The sequence below is a fragment of the Camelus ferus genome, chromosome 5 (assembly GCF_009834535.1).
Source record: "Camelus ferus isolate YT-003-E chromosome 5, BCGSAC_Cfer_1.0, whole genome shotgun sequence".
Taxonomy (NCBI): domain Eukaryota; kingdom Metazoa; phylum Chordata; class Mammalia; order Artiodactyla; family Camelidae; genus Camelus; species Camelus ferus.
The window spans coordinates 17,184,808-17,212,101 of record NC_045700.1 but is presented as its reverse complement, the minus strand read 5'-3'; the positions used below and the strand labels follow the sequence as shown (position 1 = coordinate 17,212,101).

The window sequence follows — 27,294 nt, the reverse complement described above, 5'->3', positions numbered from 1 at the left end:
GTTATCCCCAGATGGAAGGACAGAAAAGTCGAGCTGTATTAGTCCATATTGTCACTTCCAAGTAAGTAAAGGCTGTTTCTGAATAAAATAGACTGAGTGGCATATCCAGATAGGAAGCCTCCCCTTCATTTTTCCTGCCATCATCCTAGGGCTAACCCTTCCCTAACTCTGGCTGTGGGAAAGTGGGCCTTTCCCTTAACCTCTTCAGGGCCTTCCCTCATCCTCCTTATGACCCTTAATAGATAATCAGCAGCAGCATTTATCCAGAGAGTTGAATCCCTAGATGACTTCTGAGCTTGCTTTCGTTCATTCTATGTATATACTATAATGAGAAACTTGGTGCATAAGAGATTCATACATTGGCAGAAGAAAGGACTCTAACTTAATATGGGTAACAAGTCCAGCTCCCCCATAGGATAAGTCTCCTTTCTACTTGGTTTCCCTTCTCCAGATCTGACTAAGCCAGAGCTGCTTCCGTTGTCTTACGTCAGACAGGCGTCTTCTTCCATTTGGGAACAGAGCTCCAGATAGTTTTGTATTGTGGTCGCTGCTCTCCCTCACCAGCTGTTTTCATTTTGTGGGCTTTTCGCTTCAATCTCTCTCAGTTTTCCTTTCTCCTGTTAGCCTCTCCCTGTCTTTCTAGTCATCCTTACCTGGCTTACCACTCATACCGCTACCTTTTCTCTCTCATAACCATCCTCAAGTCCCTGGTCTGCTGTCCTCAAGACCACCTAATGACATCCTTCACCCAAAGCAAACTTACATTTGAAACACCCAGATTTGCATTAAAAATGTATGGAATGATTATTGGTCTGCTAGAAAGAAATTGTGTGTAGTTGGGAAGGAGAATGTTTTAGCACAACTATGAAATTTTAAAATGATGTCCTCAAAATGCAAAAACAAACTTTACATTTTTAATTTAATGCTAACTTTACATGAAATGTTTGTTTTGTTGTGGGCTAAGAAGTACAAATAAGAAATTGCCTCATACATATAAAAAATAACCTTGTTTCCCACATATTGTCTACTTGATAAAATGGTAGCAGCAAAAAGAAAGTAGACTACAGGACTTGTGTATTCATGAAGTATAAATCATTCTTATCCAAAGTCTCTTGTTTCTCAGTGTGCTAAAGCACTGGTTTCTCGAAGATAAAACATCTTAAATTAGAATAGTTATTTAATATATGTTTTAGAATTTTACCCATTCTGTAAACATTATGTAATTAGTTTGCGTAACAGCCTAATAAGGACAAGGGGTGGCCTCATTTTATGGATAGAGACATACAGACGTGTCTGTTATAGATTACATCACACAGCACTATTAGACACTTGTCTTGTTTACCTTTATGACTTCAATTTACTCAGTAAAAATAATTAACATGTATTGAGTATTCCATGTAGCCACTGTGCCAAGCCCTTAACACTCATGACCTTATTAAACCTTCACAGCCACACCATGAGGCAGATACTGTTACCATGTCCCACTGACGCTCAGAAAGTGAGTGTCAATAGGACACTTAAGCTTAAGCAACGTGCCCAAGTTCAGACAGCCAGTAAGCAGCAGACCTGGGATTTGAACTCAGGCCTTTCTGATCCAAAATCTACCTTTATAACCCTGCCAAACTATACTAGTTACATTAGAGTTAGCACACTCTATTTTTTTATAGAATGAAAAGTCCTCAGTTTTCTATGGAATGAAAAGAACCCTGAAACACTTCACTTTGGTTAGCCAGTGTTTATAGGGTGTATACTACATACAGGGCATTCAAAGATTGTTATATAAACATTTATTAAGATTATATGAAATGCAAATCAAAACCGCAATGAGATACACTTTACACCCACTAGAATGATTAAAATTTAAAAGACAGACAACATGTATTGGCACAGATATAGAGAAATTGGAACACTCATACATCACTTGTAGGAATGGAAAATGGTGCAGACATTTTGAAAAACAGTCTGGCAGTTCCTTAAAATGTTAAACACAGACTTACCAGGGGGAGGAGGGCATAGCTCAGTGGTAGAGCACATGCTTAGCATGCATGAGGTCCTGGGTTTAATACTCAGTACCTCCTCTAAACATAAATAAATAAACCTAATTACCTCCTGCTCCAAAACAAAAACAAAAACACAGACTTACCGTATGACCCAGCAGTTCTACTTCTAAGGGAGTTGAAAACGTATGTCCACATCAAGACTTGTACATAAATGTCATGGCAACATGACTGATAATAGCCAGAAAGTTAGAACAGTCCAAATGTCCGTCAGTTGGTGAATGGATAAACAAAACATGGTATATATCCATAAAATGGAATATTATTCAGGCATAAAAAGGGTGAAGTTCTGACACATGCTACAACATAGATGAACCCTGAAGACATCCTAAGTGGAAAAAGGTGACATATTGTCTGGCCAGAATAGGCAAGTCTGTAGAGATATAAAGTAGATTAGTCATTGCCAAGGATGGTTAGTCATTGCCAGGGACTTGGGGGATGGGAGAGATGGCAAGTGACTGCTTACTTGATAAGGGGTTTCTTTTTGAGGGTGATGAAAGTGTTTTACAATGAAACAGTAGTGATGGTTGCATAATTATACTAAAAATCAGAGAATTGGACACTTTAAAAGAGTGAATTTTATAGTAAGTGAATAGGTTATATCTCAGTAAAGCTGTTATTTTTTTTTAATTGAAGTACAGTCAGTTACAATGTGTCAATTTCTGGTGTACAGCACAATATCCCAGTCATGCATATACATACATATATTTATTTTCTTACTCTTTTTCATTAAAGGTTATTACAAGATATTGAATATAGTTACCTGTGCTATACAGAAGAAATTTTAAAATCTATTTTTATATATAGTGGCTAACATTTGTAAATTTCGAAGTCCCAAATGTATCCCTTCCAGCCCCTTTCCCCCAGTAACCACAAGATTGTTTACTATGTCTGCAAGTCTGTTTCTGTCTTGTAGATGAGTTCATTAGGATCCTCTTTTTTTCTTTTTTTAGATTCCACATAAGAGTGGTATATAGTATTTTTCTTTCACTTTCTGGTAAATCTGTTATTTAAAAAAGACTGTATACTGGGTGCAAAGACAAGGAAAACAGCTAACGTTTTCTCAAAGCTTACTCTTTAATTGGGAGAGATGATTATAAGTGAATCATTTTAATGCAGGATGATAAATGTGAACATAGAGGTATATCACCAGGCTCTGGGAACATGGGATAGAAGAGATAACTACCTGGGGCATGTGGGAAAGGTTCCCTCAGGAGACATCTGAGCTGGATATTGAAGGATGAGTTCAAAGGGAATGTGTCATGGTTCGGGCAGAGGGAACACCGGGAGCGTGCCTGAGAGCCTGATGACACGAGCAGATGTCTGGGAATGGGAATTCGTGCGAACGTGTGAGTGCAGTGCACACAAGAAGTGAGTCAAAGGAGAGGAAGCCTGAACCTCTGGCACTGGTCAGATGCAGAGGAGCCCACACGTGCCAGGCCAGGAAGTTGGACCTTATCCTAGAAGTAATGTAGTGTCATCAAAGGCTTTTAAGCAGATGAATAACAGTGATGAGATTCCTGTTTTCTAAAGATACTCCTAGTGGCCAAGTGGGAAATGAATGGGAGGGAGAAGAGACGGAGGTTCCTGGCGAATGTGGTATCTGTGGAACGGATGATTTCTGCCCTCCATCCTGTCCAGTTTGAGCCTCTGGTAAAGGGATTTTCCATCTCCACTCCTTCTCAGGACTTTGTCCCCCACCCCTGGAGGAGGAGTTGTTCATCTGTATTTTTCAGCCTGAGAACTTGATTGGGCCACCGTTAGGGGCTAGTGAGTTGCTGTGCTTCCCAGAGGCACGCCTCTCCTGCCAGATTTGGAGTCAGAAGTAGGAAGTCCCATTATGGCTTTGGGTTTGGGCTGGTTTCTTTCAGACACCTTTTGTCAAATGTGATTTGAATGTTCTCAGGCACTTACTGAGATTGATTAATAAGGCCAATCCCTTTTTACTTGTAAGGCTATCACCGTATAGAAGGCTCCTTTGTCAGGGATTCCCAGATGGGGTTTGGGATGCTAAACTCCACCCTGAACCCCTAACAGTGGTGGTGGTAGTAGAGAAGGGAAAACTCCAGACATTTCAGAGGTCGAATCAACATAACGAGGCCTGGGAGGACCCTGTCTAACAGCCGCAGGTGCAGGAGGAGGAGAAGGGATTGAAGCAGGCATTTAAGGGAGATGTCAGAACCAGAGGAAGCAGGTAGGTCAGGGCAGGGCAGACTGAAGCCACAGTAGGTGATCCAGTTTAGTCTAAAACTGGAGAATCCGTAGCCGAGGACTTCATGTGAATTTGTTCAGCAGTGAAGAGCCAAGAGATTGTGATGGTTCCGGACAGACAGGAGACCCCACCCAGGGCCTCTTGAGTTTGGGGAGCCTCTGAACCACTCGGCTGATGTCCGTGAGGCGTTTAGAGGTCAGGCCTAGAGCGTAGGAGAGAGGTTATGGCCCATGGGCGCTGGCGAGCCTGCCCCTCCACATCACACTTTCGCGATCTGTGCCGTGTACTATATAAGACTGAATTCTCTTCGTCCTTGTTGGAAGAGATAGCTGTTCCCAAAGTCATGTGGTGCGCTGCTTTAGATGTCATCTTTAAAAATAAGTAATAACATTTCCTTTTTTAACCACTTTTTTTTTAACCCGCGTGGTGTTTTACTTTGTTTTCTCTATGACCACAAAGAAAAACTGGTTGTGCCTGAGAGTGGATTACTGCCAAAATTTTATTTAAATAGTACACGGGAATGGACATGGTGCAACAACTGAGGAAGTCAACCAGTCATTTCTTTTTTAGGAGAATTTAAATTCATTTTTCCAGTTTGATGATTGAAGCCCTTGCTTTTTGGTCACTGTGTATCCCCTGGTTTGTTTACAGATGTTCGTGAAGGCTTTTTAGGTCGAGTTCCAATCCTCAGTCATCTGGTCTGCTGTTGAGGAGGGAGACACGCAAGATGTCCCAGTCATCCATTTGTAAACTGGTTTTGTTAGCTCTTGGGGGATCAGGAGAGGAAAGACATGAGGCAGAAATGATTCCTCCCAGAGCTGCCCCCGATCAAAGTCGTTACACTGACACCAGTGCCTTTGGTGGTGGTGTGTATGGCTGTGCAGGGTAGCACTGGCCTTTGAAGTGCTTTATTGTTTTTTATGAGTTTTGCTAGATTTCCCTTTCCTTGCCTTCAGTTCTAATAACTGACTTTTAATCCTATCATCATGGCTGGGGGATTTGTCTCTAAAGAGCAGTAGTTTATACCACAGCGCAAAACAACAAATATATTAGGTCCCTGAGCCTTTCAAATAAAAACACGCATTTTGCCACCTTAAGCATTTTGCAGCTTTTATTCCCAGGACTTCTCACCAAAAGCATTATTTTTTTTTCTTCTGCTTTTGAAAAACGATATTGGACAGAAGACAGGAACACAATAACTGAGTGTCAGCTATATAACTGAAGAGACAATTGTGTTCTTCTGTTTCCCACATTTCTTATGATCCGGGCATGTTGACTTAACTATATTTTCCCCAGCACCTTGTGATAAAAATTGCTCCAGCCTTGAATGGCTCCTCCTATTTAGAAACACCTACTATTGAGTTCCTTATTTATCACACATTAAAAGGGTCACTTAAAAGAGTTGTTTCTTTACAAGGACAAACAGTCATGATGAGTTACAGCATTTATCAGGCATTTGTTACTATAATGTCTCTTCTAAATGCAAGAATGTAGTTATGAAAGACAAAAGACTTTTTAGCTTAATCTTGCTATTAACAAAGTTTTCCTAGACCATGAAAATATTTTTTTTTGTCCTTCTGTGTTCCTGTTATCTTTACCACTCAGAAATGCTGCTAATATTAATAAAGGCAGTAATTTTTCAAGTGTAGGACCTGCCAGAACAGGATGGGTGCTGAGTGTTTAGCTATCAGTACAGCTGTTGCAATTTGAGGATTCTGGATCTATTTTGGTGAGACTGATAAAGTTTATTCCTATAAGGAGTCAAGTAATTGATAACTAATATTTTTAGAAAACTTGCTTATTTGGGGAGCGTTTTGCCTACAATTCTTTCTTACCACTTTTTTTCTCAGATTCTTTAAGCAATGAATCCACATTCACTTTATTAAAAAATTAATTTCATAGAAAAGGACAATAGAAAAGTGGTTAGAAGCATCTTACTAAGATACAGAAATTTTGCATTTATGTCTAGTATCTGTGTCTACAGATCTTATTAAGGTCACTTCCTGTGTTTATTAACCAGACATGTCGCAAACACCTGCTGGAATCTCCGTGAGGAGCTGAGGGTTGTAAGTCGCTGTCTCAGAATGTCAAGGACGGTGTTTTGTTTTAAGCCGACCTATGTGATGTTACAGCTTAGAGTCCTGCCAGCACAGTAATATCTCCTGGAACTCTCTAGCCATTACAGTCCACGTGCTTTCTTTTACCTCCTCAGTGATTTCCCTTTTTTGGACTGTGTGAGACCCTCATGTCATTTGCTCTCTTAAGAGAAGCTGTTCAGAGTCGAGTTACAGTGACAGACAAATGAGCTAAGTGATGTTTCATGCTTGCACAGAAGTTACTCTGTTTTGGTATTATTTAGTTTTTAAAAAGTATTGAGAGAAGCTAGAGAGATTCTCATTACGTACCTAAGAGGAATTTATATATTTGTTTCCCCTTAGAAAGAGTTAGTCCACCACCGTGTGTACATTCACAGATGACCCCTCAAGGAAGGAAAGAAATGGGGCTGCTCAAACCACACATGCATCTTCTGAGCCACTGGCTCTTAACCTTTGTTGGGTCCTGAATCCCTTTGAGACTGTGGAGGGAGTAAAGAACTGCTCTCCAGAAATGCACATAACAGTACAGGCAGCATCTTATGGACAATTTCAGCGGTTTCTCAGTCTCATTGGAGGCCATCCAAGGTCTTGTGAGAGGCCCGTGGATCACAAGTTACGAACTCGTATTCAGTAAACCCTTCTCTGTTCCCATCCAGTGAGTGTAATTATCGTCAGGGTGTGTCCAAGAGATTTTCTCACTTGTTTCTCTGTCAGTCATAGCTGTTAAGTGTCAGAGAAACCTCATCAACCAAGTTTCTGATTGCTCAGAGGCCACCATCAGAAGACGTAACTGGTTATATACATGGACCCGGTTTCTAGTTGATTACCTCAGAGGAAGTCTTAATTATTCCTGTTAGGCTTTATGCGTCTGCCAGTCCTGCAGCCAGGGGACTAACTTGTACGGTCCACTCCCTGTAACCACACTGATCATTGTCCAGTTTAACCATCATAACATTAAAGTCATTGCTCTTGATTAATCTTGTCTTCTCCTCTTTCTAAATTTATACCCCAGGTGTATCCTTTAGTTCCCAAAATTACATAAAATGACTCCATTTCCACCCACCACTCCTTTTCTGGATTTTGTGTGCTCCAGTCTCACTTTATTATTATCCAAGCAGCCGTGGTTTCAGAGTAGCACCCACACTGGCTGCCCTGTGGCACTGTAAGTGAGCCCCCATTGTCGCGGCGGAGGGGGACGTCAGTGTCTGATGCTGTCAGTCACTCAGCCTGCCTCTGGCACATGATGAGTTTGTCAAATGCTGATTTCCAAAATTAGTCATTGCTTGCATTGTAAAAAGAAGTCCTTTTTAAAATAGCTTAATTAAATAGCTTAATTAAAGATGTCAACTGTAAAAGCTGATATGTTAAGGCCCTGAGAATTCTTTTTCTGAAAGATTTCTTATGTTTTCATTTCATATTGTTGGGAACGTTGCTCTTTTCTAAACAAATCTGAGACAGTCTTTTTTTTTTTTTAATGAAGTATAGACAATCTTGTTTTGTTTGATTTTTGTCATGGTGGGCAGATGGAGAGTATGAAATGTTTTGGAGACCTGGAGACAAATTCTTTAAAATGTAGAAATGGGACAAAAGATGTTGATGTGTAGGTGACAATGGCCTGCTTTGTATATTTTATTTTATTTATGTTTTGTATTTTATGTTTTTTATCTTACTCATTTATTTAGCTGTTGTATTTGCTCCTGTTTAAAAACATATCTAGGAACAGAGCCAGTTGGAGGAGTGGGGAGTAGGGCAGTAAATCGAAAACAAACATTTTAAGTGGAACACTCCTAAAATAAGGGTGGAATCCTTAGCACTCTTTCTGAGTAGCTCTCCAGTCACTGGTAGTTAGAGTCCTGTCTTTCAGGAGGGATATTGATGGATTCCTTTCTGGAGAAACTGGGACCAAGAAAATACTGTGGAGCCTGAAAGGGATCCCCTGACAGCCACTCATGCCCCGTAGTGAAGTCCCTGCCTTGCAACTTCCAGTAGCATTTTAGTGTCTTCTTCTCAAATATGAATGGTCAGCAAAGACCACCAGGTGTGGGGGAAATCCTCTCCTGGGCAAAACAGAGGGCAAAACAAGCATGTAAGCCAAGAAAGGGATACAGAAGAAGCAGAGATGATGCAGTGAGCTGAAGAAAACTAACAAAAAACCTTCCGTGAATATTCTCAGAGGAGCAAAAGAAAATATTTTTGCTTTTCCTTTTTCTTGTTTCATGGGTGCCGTATTTTCAGAGAGCTTTCCGAGAGTTTAGAGGGTGAAAAAACAAAAAGAAGGAAAATGTCAGAATAAAAGATAAGACATAAGTGTCTAGGTCCAACATTCTGCTAACCGGAATTCCAGAAAAAGAGAAAAGAGAAAATGAAGAAGAATAAACTATCAAAGAGGGAATAGAAATTTCCAAGAACTAAAGATAATCAATACTATTCAAAATTAATAAGCTATCCTGGGTGCCAGCAGAAAGCATATAGGTCTAGATACACAGAAACAGATCAGTGTGGAACCTGAGAACACCAGGGGTAACAAGAAGGCCCCGGAAGCCTCTGAAACAAGAAAGAGTTTGCAGCCTGCAAAGGAACATCATCAGTGTCATCAGGTATCAGAAGAAACAGAGCAGTATCTTTGAAGATCTTGGAGAATTGTATGCTCAACTAAACTACTAGGAATTAGGGCAAGATTGGGTCATTCCCAAATGTGCAGGAAGGACTCAAAGTTCACCTCTCTTGTAAAATCATTATAGTTTCACTAGACATAGCTGGCAGAATTTGTTCACGTTTGCTGAGCATTTGCCAATATTTTGAAAATCCTACAAACTCTCTTTAGCAGTCCTGTTATACGGAATAGAACATTCTCTTTAAATGTGTAACTGTCCTTGTTTCCTTGGTACCTTTTTAACACCAAACTGCATCAGTCTGCTAATCTCTCTGCTTTCCTCTGCCCTTTTCTTAGAATTTTCCTTGTACATTGTTTTAAAAATCTTGTCTCATGGTTAGTGATTTCATTCCTTATGTTTTAATTTAAATTCTATAACATCCACTACTTATTAGATAATTTTTTTATAGTATATGAGAGTGATAATTTAACAGTTATACAAAGTCAAAGTTGTACATTTGGGAAGGAGGAGACTTTTTTCCAAAAGTATATGTTTTAATTTTACCAATGTGGCAACAGCGTAAATATTCCTTCTCTCCTTCCTACCGCCTTTTCTTTTTTTCTTGGAAATTAAAAAATTTGTGGTTATACATATAATCAGAAAACTTGCCATCTCAACCCTATTCAAGTGTATAATTCAGTGACATTAATTAAATTCACAACCATCAACCACTATTTTCAAAACGTTTTTCTTACCCCAAATGGAGACTATAATCATTTAGCAATAACTCCCTATGTCCCTTTGTCACAATTACCAGTAACCTCTAATCCTTCCATCTCGATGAATTTCTGTCTCGAACTTGCTAAATCTTTCTTACGCAGCACTACTAAGAAATACAGATAAGAATTATTATGTAAACTATCTCTTTGCAACATTTATAATTTTGATGTCATCATCTGTAGCGTCTGTCTTTGTAACCTATCGCAGCAGAACAAATTACCCCAAAACTTAGTGCCTTAAAACAGCAATAGTCATGTATTATTTCCCATGACTTCCATGGGTACAGAATTCAACTAATGTACAGCTAGGCCTTTGCTGGATACCCCAAGGCTGGTCGCTGGAAGCATCTGAAATGCTCCTTCACTCATCTGTCTGACAATTGATGCCGGCTGTCACCTGGGGGCCTGTCTGGGACTGTCATGTTGAATATCCACATGTGGTTTTGAGGCGGGAAGCCCAGGCAGGGCCACTACTCTCCTGTCAGCACCATCTGGTTCCCTGACCGGGAAGCTCTATCTCACTTTTTGCCTCTGAAATGGCTTACTTAACCCTAAAATTCTGTTGGTTCTCTGAGCTCTCTCCTGATTGGTTATTTCCCTCACTCCTGATTGGTCTATTTCTAGAAAGCTTGTTCCTAGTTGGTCAACTTTTGTTATACTTTATTTGCATATGATTTTGCAAAGTGTGAACTGGCAGCCTATAAAAACCTGTGTAAACCTACAGGCAGGATCCAGAGCTTGGAGTGTTAACTCCTCTGGGCCCGCTGGTGTAATAAACCTGAGTTTTCCAACTCTCCGAGTGCTGCTTGGCCTCTCGCCAGGATCCAGGTTGCTGCCACAACTGAGCTGTAACACCGAACTGTAACACTGAGCTATACCGTTGAGCTGTAACACATTTTTCCACAACAGTTTCTCCATGTGGCCTGGGCTTCCCCACAACAGGGTGCCTAGGTTTGAAAGGCTAGTGTCCTAAAAGATAAAAGGAAGGAGAGACAGACTGCCAGCAGCCACACCAGCCTCAACAACATCACCCTGAGAAGTCACACAGCGACATTTTCACTGCATTCTGTTGGTCGAGACAGTTTCAGAGGTCCACCCAGGTTCAAAGGGAGGAACAAGACCCCACCTCTAAATGTCGGCATGTCTGTCACATTGTGAGACAAGCAGGTGAAATCAGAGAGGAATCAGTGTGGCCATCTTGGGAAATGCAGTTGACCACTGTGTGTGTCCACCGTGGTACCCCATTCTGGCCCTAGCAGGACTTCCCTAAAATTAGCTCCTTTAATTTGGCTTAACTGCTGGCTCATCGGTTACGGAGACGGGTACCCTACTTTCTTTAATTAGGAGACTGAGATTTACACACTGAAAAAGAGATGGAAAACATGAGACAATGAAATGGCTGTTCTCAGAAAAGAGAACTCTATTTCTTGCAAACGAGATAATTATTAAACTACGTCTATTAAAGAAGCTGTTTTAATGAATATCTTTAATGCTCTTTGAAAAATACTCCCCAGTCAGGAAGATATTTTAATATGAAAAACATACTGTTTATGAAAGTCGTGTTTATAGTTTGGGCAGGAGGTCATTTTTCTAGGTCTCAATTGACTTGAAACATTTAAACACACCATCGCCTCCTTTCCCTGACGTACATCTAGAGAGGACACTTTGTAAAGGATATTATTACATAACTTCTCTAGCCGAGTTACCTAACCTCCCTAAAGCGTTAGTGTCCTCATCTGAAACAGGGGAAGAGTAACAGTGCCTGCCTCACAGAGCTGGCATGAGGATTAAATGAGTTGATACATATAAAGTGCTTGGCACATTGTAAGTGCTTAAAAAAAAAAGTTAGAACATTTAGGGATGTGTTAATGATATTCTGAATATATGTAAATGTGAAGACTCATCGCATGATTGAATTCATTTCCAACAAGGTACTCAAAAAATAAAGGAATATGGTTAGTGAAAAGAGTTTGCTAATCTGTTTCATTTATGAAGAACACATTTGATTGCCTCTTAAAAAATTTCACAACTTTGTTTTTCCTAGTTTGAAAAAGAAAAACAGCGTGACATTCGATCCTTCTTTTTACCAAAACCTAAGGAGAGACAGTTGGTGACCTCCTGTGATGAGTCAGGGGTGTTCCAGGAGAAAAATCCTGTAGGGCCAGCAGCCCCTGGAAAAACAGCTGCAAGAGATGTCACTGGTGATGGAAGTGATCTTGAACCTGAAGCCAAAAGGCTGAGATCGGTCACCCCCGATGACCGCAGCAGCCCGTGGGAGGAGAGACCTTCCTGGCCCCCGCAGATGAAAGATCTGCTCATGGAGGGGGACTGTGAGGCCAAGACCCAGGCCGCCACCCCGGCCCTTCCTGGTGAGGGCTGGCAGTGTGGTTTCTGCACCTACGTCAACAGCTCAGTGTTGCCGTACTGTGAGATGTGTGCGAATCCTCGGGGCCGTGGCGGTGAGTACTTGAGGGCGACCGTGGGGGTCGCTGGCAGTGGTGTCTTCAGGTAACCTGTGCTTCTAGGGACAACTGCTGTTATCAGAGGCTCATGTGACTCCGTACTGACTTCAGCTTTTAAGCTGGAGGAAGAACTTCACATGGTGAAGACAGAATTTATCCCCTTGTGGAATGTGGAAAGCTCCCAGTTCTGTCAGGAATGTATATCCCCCCAGTGTCTGTGACTTGGCATTAATTTGGCACAAATGGACATTTTTGATTAATGCCAGCAGGATGTGAATTCAGTGGGCAGGAATAGAAGCTCTGTTGCTATGGCAGCAAATATGCCTTATAGTCATAGCCCTGCTGTTTTCTTTCCTCTGTAGATAATACTTGTTTTTAAAGAAATTATAGATTATTTCTATTTAAGTTGCAATATGAATCCAGTGTAGCTTCTTTGCCCAGTAAAATATCCATTGTGCCACGTTTCTTGCATGACAAATCATAAAAATTCCTCTAAAGTTCTTTTAAACACCAATTTAATATCTGCTTTATGAGTTTATTCTTTTCCGAAACATGCTCTTTAAAAGTAGAAATCCTAAACGTCCCTCAGAGTGTGTTTTTATAGCGTGCCGTTGATACAGGCCATTTTCTGATGTTTATTTTTGAAGTGATTCTTAACACCTGCAGTTGTCTTAAGAAAAAATCATTAGTATTCCTTTTGTTTCCAATTTGAGAGACCATTTTTATTGGAACTAAAAAATGGCAAGTTGACAATTTGGGGAACTAGAAGAAATCATAAATAAAATTGTATCAGTTGTAGTAAATTGTACACGTCTCCTTGTCCATCATGTGTGAATTCTTCAGACCACGGACATTAACAAAGGCTGAGCTAAGGCAGAAGCTCTGAGGCTCCAGGTCCTTCCTGCCGCCTTGCTCTCCTCTGCCTTAGTTTTGATCTGAAAGAAAGTGTAATGAGTGGCTGAATCTTTCCTCCTTCAATTCTGGGTGTTCCTACCAAAACTGACAAGTCTGCCATCTGGGTGGTTATATTTGTAATGTGGACACCTGTTGTCTATGAACTAAATTGGAACCACAAGCTTATTCCATATAATACCTCCCACAATTTGCGTTATCTCGTTCAATTTCCAACTGCTACAGGCAATAAAAATAAAGTGTCTTGTGACTACAGAATAATGTCAGTTCACATTAAGTATATAAATTGAGTGATGTAGCAACAAAAATCCTAGTTTAATAGGGTCTTACGGTTCTGATTTTTTGTGTGATACCCAGAACAGCAATGAAAGTTTCTCGAACCGTGATTTAAGAAGCAAACTGTCAAGCAGTCTAAGAAAAACAAAACACCTTTTGTGACCATGAAACAGTCTGATTTAAGAGGAATACATATTCTAAGTAACAGTGATATTACTATGTAGAAAATTTGTTAGATTAATATTACTACAATTTGGCATAATGCTTTCCAACCTTGATTTGAAGTATTGAAAAGCAGAATTAATTCTAAGTCATCTAAATCTTAAAATCAGTACCTGTAGCCACTATATATAAAAATAGACTTTAGAAAAGCAAATTTCTTCTGTATAGCACAGCGAACTGTATTGAATATCTTATAATAACCTTTAATGAAAAAGAATATATGTATATATATATATATGCATGGCTGGGACATTGTGCTGTACACCAGAAATTGACACATTGTAACTGATTGTACTTCAATAAAAAATTTTAAAAATAACTAACTAAATAAACAAAATCAGTGCCTGCCCTATAACACTTTGAGGAAACAGTGAAATTCAAAGTTTAAAGAAGCAGTATCAGGTATAGGACTGGAAAGTCCTATAAAGGTTGCTAATGCCGTCTCTATACTTTAGATAAAATTTGGTATAATATATATCGACACTAATATTTGTCACTATGTAACATTTCTCTTGTGCTTTTTTCTTAACATCTATAGCTTACACATAGCATCTTAAGGTACATACATCCAAGTTTATATCTCTCACTTGAATTCCAGATTGGATGTATCCAGTGGCCTATGTAACGTCTCCACCAGGGTGTCTAATGGGCACCTCAACCTTGGTATGTCCAAAGTGGAATTCACCATATCCAACACCCAAATCTTCTCCTCTGTCATCTTCCCTACATCATGCTGAAAACCCAGAGGCAGCATGTTTGATTCCCCACCCCTCCTCCCACACTCGATTCATGAAGTTCTGCTAGTGTAACCTCCACAGTATATCTTGATTCCAGCCACTTCATCTTTACTGCTACCATCTCACTGGAAGCCATCATCATCTGCCTCCCAGGACCTCAGAAGCCCGAGGCCAGGCCTTCTCTACATAGCAGCCAGAGTGGTCCTTTGAAAATTTAGATCATTACATTCCTTTGCTTAAAACCCTTGAATGGCTTCCAGTTACACTTAGATCCTCATCCAGGAGCACAGGCACCCAGGGCCGGGCTCTGTAGACTCCAGAACAGCCCTCAGCTCCCACGGGCCTGCTGGCTTTTCTCCTTCTGCCCCGTCCCCTTACTCACTCATTCGCTTTCTCTGAAGAGACCCTGTTTGCTTGTTTACCTGTTGTTGTCTATCCCTGCCATTTGGAATGGACTCTCCAGGAAGCAGGGACCTTTCTGTCCTGTTCCTTCTGCCTCTCCAGCACCGAGAGTAGTACTCGGTGTGCACTGACCCCGATGAATGTCCCGGAAGAATGAACAAACATCTCTGACTTTGTTTCTTTTTATAAGTCCTAGCTGTGACTTTTTTTTAAACTCTACTTTTTAAACTGGGCTTAGAGTAAATAATGACTTTATCTAAATATAAGTGTAAATTATTTGTTTGATTTGAATAAACAAATTCATTTGTTTATCTGTTGTACAACTTTGTTCTACAAATAGGTGGCCTCAACCACACCCAGAATCAAAGCAAACACGAGAAAGATGATTCTCAGAAAGACACCTCCAGAAAAACTCAGACTAGTTCTGACTGTGAAAAACAAGGGCTTGCATGTTCAGAACCTGAACCGTTAGCTGAGAGCAAGGAGGAAATATCAAAAACCAAGAGTGAAGACAGACTCTCATCCCAGCCAGGTGATGGTAAGTCTTGTGTCCATTTTCAGGATCCAAATAATAACCATATGCTTAGACATATAATACTGTTAGCAGATTTGCAATCACTACCTTGTTTCAGTTCCTTGTATTCCCTTTTATATTAAAAATACCAGCCATTTGTAACTACATCCATAAACACCAGATGTCTGGAAGAGCAGAGCGGCTGGCGTTCAGACGTCCTCCAGAGAGCTGAACCCCTGCGTGGCTGTGGGTGCTGCCCCAGGCCTGGCCCACCCTCACAGTGACAGGACAGTGTTCATGTTTGGAGGTTCCTTGGGACCACATAGTAGGAATGACAGATTATTAACAGCCACTTAGCAGATCATTAATCCTCACATATGGGTTTCTTTTAAATGGCTACAATTAATGGGCATATTTTAAATTTAGGATTTTGGATCATTTTTTTCAAGAAAGTGTTTTTAAGGAACATAATTTCAAGACTAAAGTGAATCATGACTACGTTTGGAGCCAATCATGTAATGTCTCACATTTATGTACTTTTTGGTTGATTCCCTTCATTATTTGTAGCTGTGATGGTTGGCAAAGATCAGCCTGTATGTCGTACGTCACTGAGTTTAGGGGCCGGCTGGCAAGAGATTATGAGTACTTCTGGGTTATTTTCTTTGTTACTCAGCTTGTGACCATAGTAACCCACAGGTTGATGTTCTCATTATAATGGTTGGGATGGACTGTTGAAGTTTTTCTTTTAATTTAGTTGCTGTGAAGCACAGATGTAATTTAGAGTCAGACTCATAGCTTTAAAATGAAATGTTCATTTCAGTGTTTCTGAACTCAGGGCATCCTCCTTGCTTCTTCCCTCAGCCTTCCTTTCCTCTGATTCCTCGAGGTCTTCCCCCAAAGTATCTTATGTGGGTCCTGTTCAGGTCCGTTAATTTTAACAGCCTTTCAGTAGACCATGTAGACTCAGACTTCACGTCACTGGTTTCCTTGTTCCTGCTGCGGCAGTCCTTCCAGCGCTGATGAAGCTCTGGCTGCAGGACCGTGTACCCAGAATCAACCACTGGCCATTGTCATCAGCTGGGCCATGAGTCCCTTCATCTCCGGCAGGGATACTGGCTTGTTAGCTGTAGTAAGTCGGTCCCTTGATGAAGACATATGTTTGCTTTACTTACACTTACTTTTCAAAAATCAGTAGACTTTTAGAAATTCTTTTCTGCATTGTAATTTGCATTCGCCTCATCCAGTCCAGATAATGTGAGCATTTCCTCCCATACCCAGCCCCTCCTTTTTTTTTTTAACCTCTCAGATCACTGGGCTGAGACCCCCACAAAAGCGATGTGCTTCACGGCTACCCACTAACATGGATGTCCATGAAAACCAGAGGGGAGACAAAGAAGGCCCATCAGACTACAATGGGTGTTCTACCCACATATGCTCTTTTATTTTTTTTGTTTGTTTGTTTGTTTTATAAAGGGGAGGTAATTAGATTTATTTATTTATTTACATTTGGAAGAGGTACTGGGGGTTGAACCCAGGACCTCGTGCATGTTAAGCACACAATCTACCACTGAGCTCTACCCTCCCCCCACATATGCTCCCTTGGAACCAGGGTGGTATATACTGTGCTGGAATTGTAGTTTCGTTCTCACTGGAATTCTGGGGTTTGGAAGGATGGCTGTATCTTCCAAAAGCTGCATCACCTGTAGTTTCGAACCATTAAATTATACTTCGTGGAAACAATGAAAAGAAAAATACATCCCCTAGTGCAGCTACTAGCTAGCTACTGAGAGTAGCAGCTGATTTGGAGGTGTTCTTATAATGCTTTTTATCAGAGAATGACTTCTGATCTTTAGGCATCAGTGCATTAACTATAGTTCTTCAAATCTGAAGACACAGTGATTATGAGATGCATTTAGTTTATGTACATCAAGAAAGAAAAAAGCTCTGTCAATTAAGCTATGACACAGTAACTTAACAGTAGTGCAGACCAGATCACAAGACCCTCTGTTGCTTTTCCAACACTTTGATTTGTCCTGAGGGGTCTGGCAGTCTCTCCTGCGTTCCCTTGCTTTGCTTGGCATTAATAGGCAACCGTCTTGCACATTTCAGTGTTTACATATCAGACAGCTTCCCCTATTTGCAGGGCTTTTCTTTTCTTAGGTCCCATGAAGCCCTCGGTTATCCCTTTGCAAGAATAAGAAATTTCTCAGTAAGAAATTTTGGGTTTTCCTCCGGTGATACGTGTTCCCTTCTTTCATAGCAACTGTCTGCTCTCCTGCTCTGTATCCAAGTTTTTTGGTGTACATGAAAATTTTTCATTTCAATACCACATCATAGTGAAACATTTTGAAGACACTTAAAGGTAATGAAACTCAACACATAGTAACAACAACGCATGTATCTCAAGTGTGGAAATGACAGCAGCACTGTCGATACAACTAAGCTCACGCTTGGTGACAGCCACCTCGCGACGGCCACCTGGCCAACCTTGATTGTAAAATGCCATGATTATTGACTGTAATTATGCCAATTTCAGAGAGGTTAAATTGTGGAAAATGTACAATTTTTAATTTATGAAATATGGGAATAATCTACAGTTCAATTTTGTAAAGGGATCGATGCCCTGATTAGAAAAATTAAAATAGATGGCATTTCCAAATAGAATCACAAACAAATCATAGGCTCCTAGATCTGGAAAAATACTTTAAAAGGTCCCCGGGGAACTAGAGGTTAAGAGCACAGGCCCTGGAGCCAGATTATGGGGCTTAAGTCCTCTTACAAGCGGCCTTGGGCAGATCCATTTGCCACGGTTTCCTCTGGAAAATGCACTACTTATTTCTGAGAAGTGTGAACATACGTACTGAGAACAGCACCTGGCACATTGTAAGTGCTTAATAAATGCTAACCATAATTATTATTCAGATCTGCTTGTATAACCCTGTCTCTCCTGCAGAATATATTGGTCAGTGGGACTGAGAAGGGAATAAATAGAAAGAGAGGCTTATCAGAAAGGAGACATGTTCATGCATCTCCTTTTGGGAAGGTGAGACACTGGGCCGTGGGGGATCCATCATTTCAGTGGCCCTCGACACAGCTGCATTGCTCCCGATCATCAAAATGGTGCTCATTCACTCTCAACTCATACCCACTCTAGCAAAAGGAATCGATTCTAGACTCCTTCAAGACCGATAAGGATTCAGGAACTTCTCCCTTCTATCTAACTCTTTTTAACTGAGTCTCTTTTTCCCTTGTTGGGTCATTAGCAAAACTTCAGCAACTGGTCACCATAGAAGCCAACATGCCCTTAGATGTCTCCCCCACCCCCCAGTAGTTTTATTTCAAGCCCAGACACACGTTCTTTGTCAAATACGTTAATACATTTGATACAGCTGTGTCATCCTTCTAACTTACAGAAGATTAAGGTAAGCTATTTTGGATAAAGGGTGGATATGCCCTCAGGTTCTGGTCTGTCTGCTTTTTTAGGACATTTGCTGAGTGCGGACCCTTTGCCGGTATACGATACCTTAATGTTCTGTGCAAGTAGGAACACCGACCGGATTCACCTCTATACTAAGGTAGGCACCATGTGGGTTCTGGAAACATGCAGAAGGCTTCCTTTTTTCAGGTTTCAGTGGAGATAATTTTATTAACAACGGGATAGATGTCTTTTTTTTTCCCTCCATAAAAATAATGCTCGAATTCCTACGTTAAATCTCAAGATAGGGAGAAGCAAGCAGCATGGTAGTGAAGAGCGCAGGCCCCAGGGCCAGAGGGCCCGGTTCAGGTGTGTTGCTAACTGTGGAGTCTTGGACGCATTACCTAACTGCCCCGTGCCTCAGTTTCCTCAACTCTCAAATGTGGAGGAGTTGTTCCAGGACGAAGCAGGCGAATTCCCGTAAAGCACTCAGTGCAGGGCCTAGCTGTGGTGAACGCCCACTAGAAGCTGGCTCCTGCCCCGAGCCCCGCAGCTGCTGCCGCGGTCACGTCCTGACAAGCCTGAGCCGGAGCCTGAGCCGCCTGAGTCCACGTCGGCTACACTCCAGGGAGCGTTAACAAAGTGACTGCAGATTCCTGCCACGGCCTGGGTTAGCAGTGCTCACACTTTCTAGTCTCAGGCCCTCTTTGTGCTCCAAAAGTTTGTCGAGGACCCCAAAGTACTTTTTTTATGTGTGTGTATAAATGAATCACTGTGCTGTACACCAGAAATGAACACAACTTTGTAAATGACTATACTTCAATTTAAAAATAAATTTAATTGGAAGTTTGCAATATGCAGATACTAATATATGTAAAATAAATAAACAGCAAGTTATACTGTATAGCATAGGGAACTATATTCAATATCTTGTATTTACATGGTGAAAAAGAATATGAAAACAAATATATGTATGTTCATATATGACTGAAGCATTACGCTGTACACCAGAAATAGACACAACATTGTAAACTGACTATGCTTCAATAAAATAGATATATTCTAAAAAATAAAATAAAATTTTAAAATAGAAAATAAAAAACTTGTTTGTTTATGTGGGTTATATTTATTAGTATTTACTGTATTTGAAATTAAAATGGAAACTAAAGTATTCATTTATGAATTAATTTAAAGTAGCAATAATAAATCCATTACATATTTATATAAAAAGCCTATATTAAAAATATATTTTTCAAAACAAAAATGATGTTTAATGAGGAGAATGGCATTGTTTTACAATTTTCTAAATTTTCTCTAAAGTCTTAATAGAAGACAATGGGACTCTCATCTCTGCCTGTACGTGAGAAACTTCACTGTACATTTATGAGAGAATGGGAGTGAAAAAGGCAAATAATGTTTTACTGTTCTGATGAAAACACTTGTAATTCTGTGGATCCTCAGAAAGGGTCTTGGAGACCATGTGGTGTACAGAATAATGCTTCAGTCATACATATACATACATAAATTTGTTTACATATTCTTTTAACCATAAATTACTACAAGATATTGAATATAGTTCCATGTGCTATACAGTAAGAACTGTTGCTTATCTATTTTATATATATTAGTATCTGCAAATCTCCAACTCCACCCTCTTTCCACCCTCTTCCTTCCCTGGTAACTATAAGTTTGTTTTCTATGTCTGTGAGTCTGTTTCTGTTTTGTAAATAAATTCATTTGTCTTTTTTTTTTTTTTTTTAGATTCTACATATGAGTGATATCATATGGTATTTTACTTTCTGTTTCTGGCTTACTTCACTTAGAATGACAATCTCCAGGTCCATCCATGTTGCTGCAAATGGCATTATTACATTCTTTTTTATGGCTGAGTGATATTCCATTGTAGAAATATACCACAATTTCTTTATCTAGTCATCTGTCAATGTTAGATTGTTTCCATGTCTTGGCTGTTCTAAGTAGTGCTGCTGTGGGTGCATGTATGTTTTTGAATTAGGAGTGCTAGATCATATGATAAATCCATTTTTAGTCTTTTGAAGACTCTCCATACTGTTTTCCATAATGGCTGCACCAAACTACATTTCCCACCAACAGCGTAGGAAGATTCCCTTTTCTCCCCATCCTCTCCAGCATTTATCGTTTGTGGACTTTTGAATTGTGGCCATTCTGACTAGCGTGAGGTGATACCTCATTGTAGTTTTGATTTGCATTTCTCTGATAATTAGTGATACTAAGCATTTTTTCATGTGCCTATTGACCATTGGTATGTCTTCATTGGATAATTGCTTATTTAGGTTCAAGTTTCTAATCTTTCTAAGTATCATAAAATAGTATTTGTGACGTCTTTAAACTCATGGGCCTTTCTATTGAAAGAATACCTTTCTCAAGATAGGTTAGAGCTGCCCAAACTCAGTCAGAGGCGCCCTGCTGACCCAGATACCAGGTGCAGGTAGATGGTGAACCGCATGGCAGTCTTCAGCTCTAACTGAAGGTCAGAAGATATTGCTAGAAGATTTAGGAGAGGGCTAGGAGCGTGAGTACCAGAAGCCCCAAGCAGCCTTCATCGTGGGACCACCATCCAGAATGAAGCAGGCGGTGCACAGCGCTTCTCTTGAAGGCTAGGACTGTGGTCCACCAGGTGGAACCTCTAGACTTGGGGGAGCACCATGGACCCCGTGCTCACCTAGAGACAGATCCAAGTGCCTGAGCCTCCCTTTCCCCGATGTGGGGGCAGTTCCAGCCCCTGCTTCTCTGACCATCACAAGATGAAGGTCAGGAAGCCAGAAGGCAAACACCAGGCAGAGCACACACAGGAATTCAGAAGCCCTTAAACTCTTTAAACATTTCACTCAGCACAGTGAAGACTCTGCAGTGGATCATCTGATCAGTGTTTCCCCCTCTGGGTGGAGATCGGAGAGACCCTGCAAAGTCGTGGCAGAGGGTGGGGTGTGTCTCCCACCAAGTACATACTGTGACAGCCTCCCCGAGCCACACTCCGGCTTTGCGGCCCAGCCTGTGCAGCCCTGGCTGCCTGGCTTCCTCTCAAGAGTGCCAAGTGCATTTTTACGACTCTTGTAAATACTTGTAAGTCCCCTTACCATAAAATACTTCTCAGTCAGTTTTTGAAACATCAGACACAAAGCAGATGAAATGTCAACAGGGTTTTTCACAGCTACAGGAGCATTCAGATGAAAGCTTTCCTTTTTCCCTTAGGAGAGCTGAAATAAAATCTAGAAGCAGAAATGTGGGTAAAAACCCTCGTTCACTGCCGGAAGGAACACGCCCTTAAAAGGAAGAGCAGAAACAGATGTTTAGCATCCTATGTCGTGTTAATAGTAAATGCAGAGTTTAGAATAACAGTTACGTATCTAAACTCTTAAATCAATACGTAGGTACTCTTCAAATGTTTTTTTCCAGAGTGATTGTGGGAGCTGTAACCTTTCTGTTTAGCTGAGAGAATTAGATAGAATATGGGTTCAACTCTTGTTTATACAGGAGATTTCCATGTACAGAGATTCTTATTTCTCTTTATAAAAGAAACACTTCATGTTTAAACCTCGTGTGTAACTGACCACACCCCTCTCCGCGGTATTGTTTACCCTTAAGTCTGAATGCAGTGGGACCCTCAGGGCAGTGGAGCGCCTGGCCCTCGTCCTCCACGCAGCATCTTTCCTGGGAGCTGTGTGCATAGAAGCTGGTCTGGAAGGTGCTGCCTCAGTTTCTCTTTGGGGAGACTGGGCATTTTATGCCAGAAGAGAATTCTTTGCTTTTAAAATAACTATCAGTGCCTACAGACAAAGTGGATTAATAATGTCTTCCTAATCTCTGTCAGGATGGAAACCAGATGAACTGTAATTTTATTCCTTTGGATATAAAATTAGACCTTTGGGAAGATTTACCAGCAAGCTTTCAGCTGAAACAAAATCGCTCCCTGGTAAGAATGGTCCTGTGCATTTGCTTTAAGTGAACGTTTGTTGAGTAATTTTAATGACCATTTTTGAGTTTCATAAAAGCAGAGAACTTTGTGGCCTGCTGCAGAGTCAAATCACTGGTTGCATTTTAATCAGCCCAGGCGGGGCCTATGAATTACCCTGGTGCTAAGAATAAACGTGAAATCTGTTTCCTTGGCGAATGATCACACCTAGGGTTGCTGTTTCTGCGGATAGAATCATCCTCACATCATTTAATTCCTCATTCACAGGATTAGCAGCTGTGATGTTTGTATCTGACAGAATCACATTGTATCTTTGTAGGTTAAGTTCTAACACTGACAGGTTCTGAGAGCAGGGATGACACCATGTTGGGTGACTCTTGATTTGAGGTTGGAAGCACTGTGTGCAGCCGCGGGCCAGGACCCTGCTGGGGAGGCCTTCATTCCGATCTGTGGTTTTCTTCTCTCCACCGTTAAGGAGGGTCAGTATGTGCAGGGGCCGACCCAGCATGCAGGACACCACTTTTTACAGGAAAATAGTGATTATGTTTTTGCCTGTTTAGTGGAACGGAAACATTGCCCGTGGTCGGCTGCACTTGTCTTAAAGGAACAGTAGCCGTGAACTTTTTTTTTTGGTATCATCTTATCCCAATTCTCAAGTTGCCAGAAAATAGCCAATTACGTATCACTGACTAATAAGAGTAATGGTCACCCTTGTGAAGTGTCCCGATTTTGTTACGGATGGATTTATCCTGTGATAGTTCAGGCGGTCAAGTACACGTGATGCTCAGATGTTGCGCTGTCACTCTGTCACCTACAAGGCCTGCTGTCCCCAAGGCCAGCTTTGCCTCGGCCACTGGTGGGTCTGTGCTTCCAACAGCCAGGCCGCTTTTGGTCGCAACGAGCACCTTATTGCTGTCAGCCACTCAGGACATGTACTGAGTGTCCTGAAATGTGCTTTTCGAGAGCCTTTGCCTTGAAAGAGACCTCTGCAGAACTGGCCGTAGACTTCACAGTAAAGATAGGAGAACTGCAGCAAATTGTGGAAAGCCTTAAACCGTGGAGCTCAAAGCCTGTGGGGGGATATAATAACACATCAGTTTTCCGACATTATAAGTAGTCTCACTTTCAAAGGAAGGTATCTGGTGAGCTGTACACTCTTTTCATTATCTCATTTTCTGCCAGATTTTGAGGTTCGTTCGAGAATGGAGTAGTCTAACTGCCATGAAGCAAAGGATAATCAGGAGAAGCGGGCAGCTGTTCCGCAGCCCAGTTCTTGCTTTGGAAGAACTCACAAAGCAGCAGACGAAACAGAACAGTACCAAAAGGTATGACTTGTCTTTCTTTCTTTATTTTGTATTTTGTTACGTGTCACAGTTATTTCTACAAGAGGGGTCTGAGGCATTTTATGTAACCACTAATGAAATCCTGATGAGTTAAGAGAAAATTATACATAAAATGACAGCTCATTTTAGAGCAACATAATTGGGTATTTTGTGAATTTGAGCAAATCTGCTAGACAAGAGCAAGTTGTCTGCATCTTGTTCACCGTGAGTCCCACTCTTCGGGGGAGGGAGGTGAGTCACGGGGTGGTGTGACCTGTGACCCGCCCAGCCTGGGGACTGTTGAACAGCGGGAAGACACTTCCCCGGTCCACCGACAGAACCTGCCTCAGGCCTGGCTGCGCTGCACTCCGCTGCACTCCCGGGGCGTGAATCTTGGGTGCCACGCAGCAGGGGAGCTGCTTCCGTTTGAGGTACGGCCACCCAGGTAGCAGAAGGTAACTTACCGGGCTTGTGGGTGGAAACAAAGTAATTCGGAAGGTTACTGTCCCACACTTGGAACAGTTTTGCCTTTATCCCTGCAAGTCCCTTTCTCACCTCTGTAACACTCGCTTTCCTTTCTCGGCATCATAACCATCTTTTTGCCTCACTCGAATATCGCCTAATGTGATCTTGAATCCCCATTCTCTGTGGACTCTATTTTAGCAATAAGCAGGGTCTCAGGGAAAGCAGTCAGCCACTCTCTAGTCTGACTCTTTTGCAAAGCACCAAACCAAACAGCAGCATTGGCAGAAAGAGCCCCTTCCATTAGCTCTCTGGCTGTCCCCGTATACGTGTCATCTCTCTTCATCTTCACAGGCCATTATATCATGATCTCCAGCCTTTTCTAGGCACATGGGGAAAAAATCATCAGCTACATGAGGGCGTGCGGCTGATGAAATAAATTATATCCCCATAGAGTGATAATCTCTTCAGCTGTTTCCAATATGGCTTGGTATATTTGTACATGAGAATAAGGAACGATGTTGGTGATCAATTGTTAAGAGTGAAAATAAGTATCAAAGAAAAAGATGGAGACACAAATATATGTAATTGCTGTTACTGACATAGGCAGTGTCTGGAAGGATACCTTAGAAACTTGTATCAGAGGTTTTTCTAGGACATGGTTCTCGACTGGGGGTAATTGCTTCCCTGGGTGGCACTCTTGGGAGACAGTGTTAGCTTGTTACGATTTGGGGACACAGCTGGGAACCTCTGGTGGGCAGAGGCCTGGGGTACTGCTCAAACCCTACAGTGAACAGGACCACCCTCCCAAACAAAGACTTCTCTATTTTAATATATCAAGAGTGCCACGGTTGAGAAATTTTGCTGTAGACCATACAATTAGGGGGTTTGTGGCAATAGTAGGACCTTTATAGATTATGCCTGGAGTACAAACTCATGTGACTAAGAACAAAGCAGGAACCGTAAATGCATGAATGAGGTCAGGCGTGGAACTAGAAAAGAGCAGGGTAGCGGGTGGAGCTGTGACAAATTAGAAAACGCATAACCATCTAATGCCCCTCAAGTTCAGATTTAAAAATAAAACACTGTATGAGTCAAAGGAAGCCCTTTGACTAGTTGGATTTATCCTTGAGCTGCCCGTTTTGGCCTCGTGCCTCAGCCCTTCTGTACTTGTTGAATTTCCCCATAAGCGTGTATTGTTTTATATAAAAAATGCATTAAAATGTGTGTATTTATACACACACACACACAGATATAACAAAAATTGTGATGCCTGTTTTATTCTTCTCAATACTTCTTCCAGTCCTCTCCTTTTCCTCATTTTTACAGCCACGGTCTTAGCTGAAGTTCTGGTCTTTACACAATCATAATTCCCTTCTTAACTGAACTTACAGCCCACTGCAGCCATTTCTAGATGTGTCCCCTTGTTTCTTCTCCATCAGACACGGAAGAACCACCTGAGAAAGAGGGCTGATCAGGTGTAAAAGCAAAACTCATAAAATTGATGCAAACCCAAGTCAGACACCCAGTGTTATTTATAAAATTATATGTAGGTGTTTATTACAGATAAAACGTGTGTTAACAAGCAGCAGACTAAATAATCAGATGTGTCCTTTTAAGAGCTCACTCTGGCGGCAGGTGGAAGATTAGACTGAAAGCAGGACTCAAAGTGGGGAGACAAGTCGCAATTGCCTTCCTCTGGTTGCCATTACAAATGACCACAAATTTAATAGCTTAAAACAACAGGAATTTATTATCTCACTATTCTGTAAGTCAGAAGTCTGAGTTGGCTCTACTGGTTTCTCTGCTCTGGATTTTATAAGGCTGGCTGGGTTCTTACTGATAGTCTGGGAAGAATCTGTTTCCACACTCATTCAGGTTGTTGGCAGAATTCAGTTCCTGGTGGTTGTAGGATTTGGTTTCCTTGTTGGCTATCGGCTAGGGGGCCACTCTCAACTTCCAGAGACTTCTTTCTAGTTCTAGCACATGGGCCTTACCTCTCAGGATCAGCAATGGTATGTCCGGCCTTCACATGCTTAGAATTGCTCCCTATCTTAGGTCAGCTGATTAATAACCTGAATTAACATCTGCACGGTCCCTTTACAATGTTACCTAGATGGGTGATCAGTTGAATACCAGGAGACAGGAATCCTAGGGGGATATCTTTAATTTTTTTAATTTATTTTTTATTATTTTTATTGAAGTACAGTCAGTTACAATGCGTCAGTTTCTGGTAGTGTACAGCATAATGTCCCAGTCATGCATATATATGCATATATTTGTTTTCATATTCTTTTTCATTAAAGGTTATTACAAGATATTGAATATAGGTCCCTTTGCCATACAGAAGAAATTTGTTTTTTTATCTATTTTTATATATAGTGGTTAACATTTGTAAATCTCATAAGATTATTTACTATGTCTGTGAGTCTGTTTCTGTTTTGTAGATGAGTTGATTAGTGTCCTCTTTTTTCTTTTTTTTTTTTTTAGATTGCACATATGAGTGATATCATATGGTATTTTTCTTTCTCTTTCGGGCTTATTTCACTTAGAATGATGATCTCCAGGTCCATCCATGTTGCTGTAAAAGGCACTATTTTATTATTTCTTTTTTATCATTGAGTAGTATTCTATTGTATAAATATACCACAACTTCTTTAAATAGTCATCTCTCAATGGACATTTAGGTTACTTCCATATGTTGGCTACTGTATATAGTGCTGCTGTGAACATTGGGGTGCATGTATCTTTTTGAATTAAGGTTCCCTCCGGGTATATGCCTAGGAGTGGAATTGCTGGGTCATATGGTAAGTCTATTTTGCGTTTTTTGAGGAATTGCCGTACTGGTTTCCATAATGGCTGCACCAAACTGCATTCTCA

General features: G+C 41.0%; 1 protein-coding gene across 4 annotated transcripts in view; it reads left to right on the top strand.

The window, feature by feature from the left end:
- The window catches only part of ZRANB3 (zinc finger RANBP2-type containing 3), a 207,197-nt gene that overhangs the window by 168,944 nt on the left and 10,959 nt on the right, over positions 1-27,294 (top strand). For all 4 annotated transcript variants that reach the window (XM_032479349.1, XM_032479348.1, XM_032479347.1 and 1 more), the window contains 5 exons: positions 11,783-12,197; positions 15,090-15,287; positions 18,747-18,838; positions 22,529-22,630; positions 23,813-23,955. In XM_032479349.1, the coding sequence (XP_032335240.1) occupies positions 11,783-12,197; positions 15,090-15,287; positions 18,747-18,838; positions 22,529-22,630; positions 23,813-23,955 (950 nt within the window). The remainder of the gene's footprint in view (positions 1-11,782; positions 12,198-15,089; positions 15,288-18,746; positions 18,839-22,528; positions 22,631-23,812; positions 23,956-27,294) is intronic.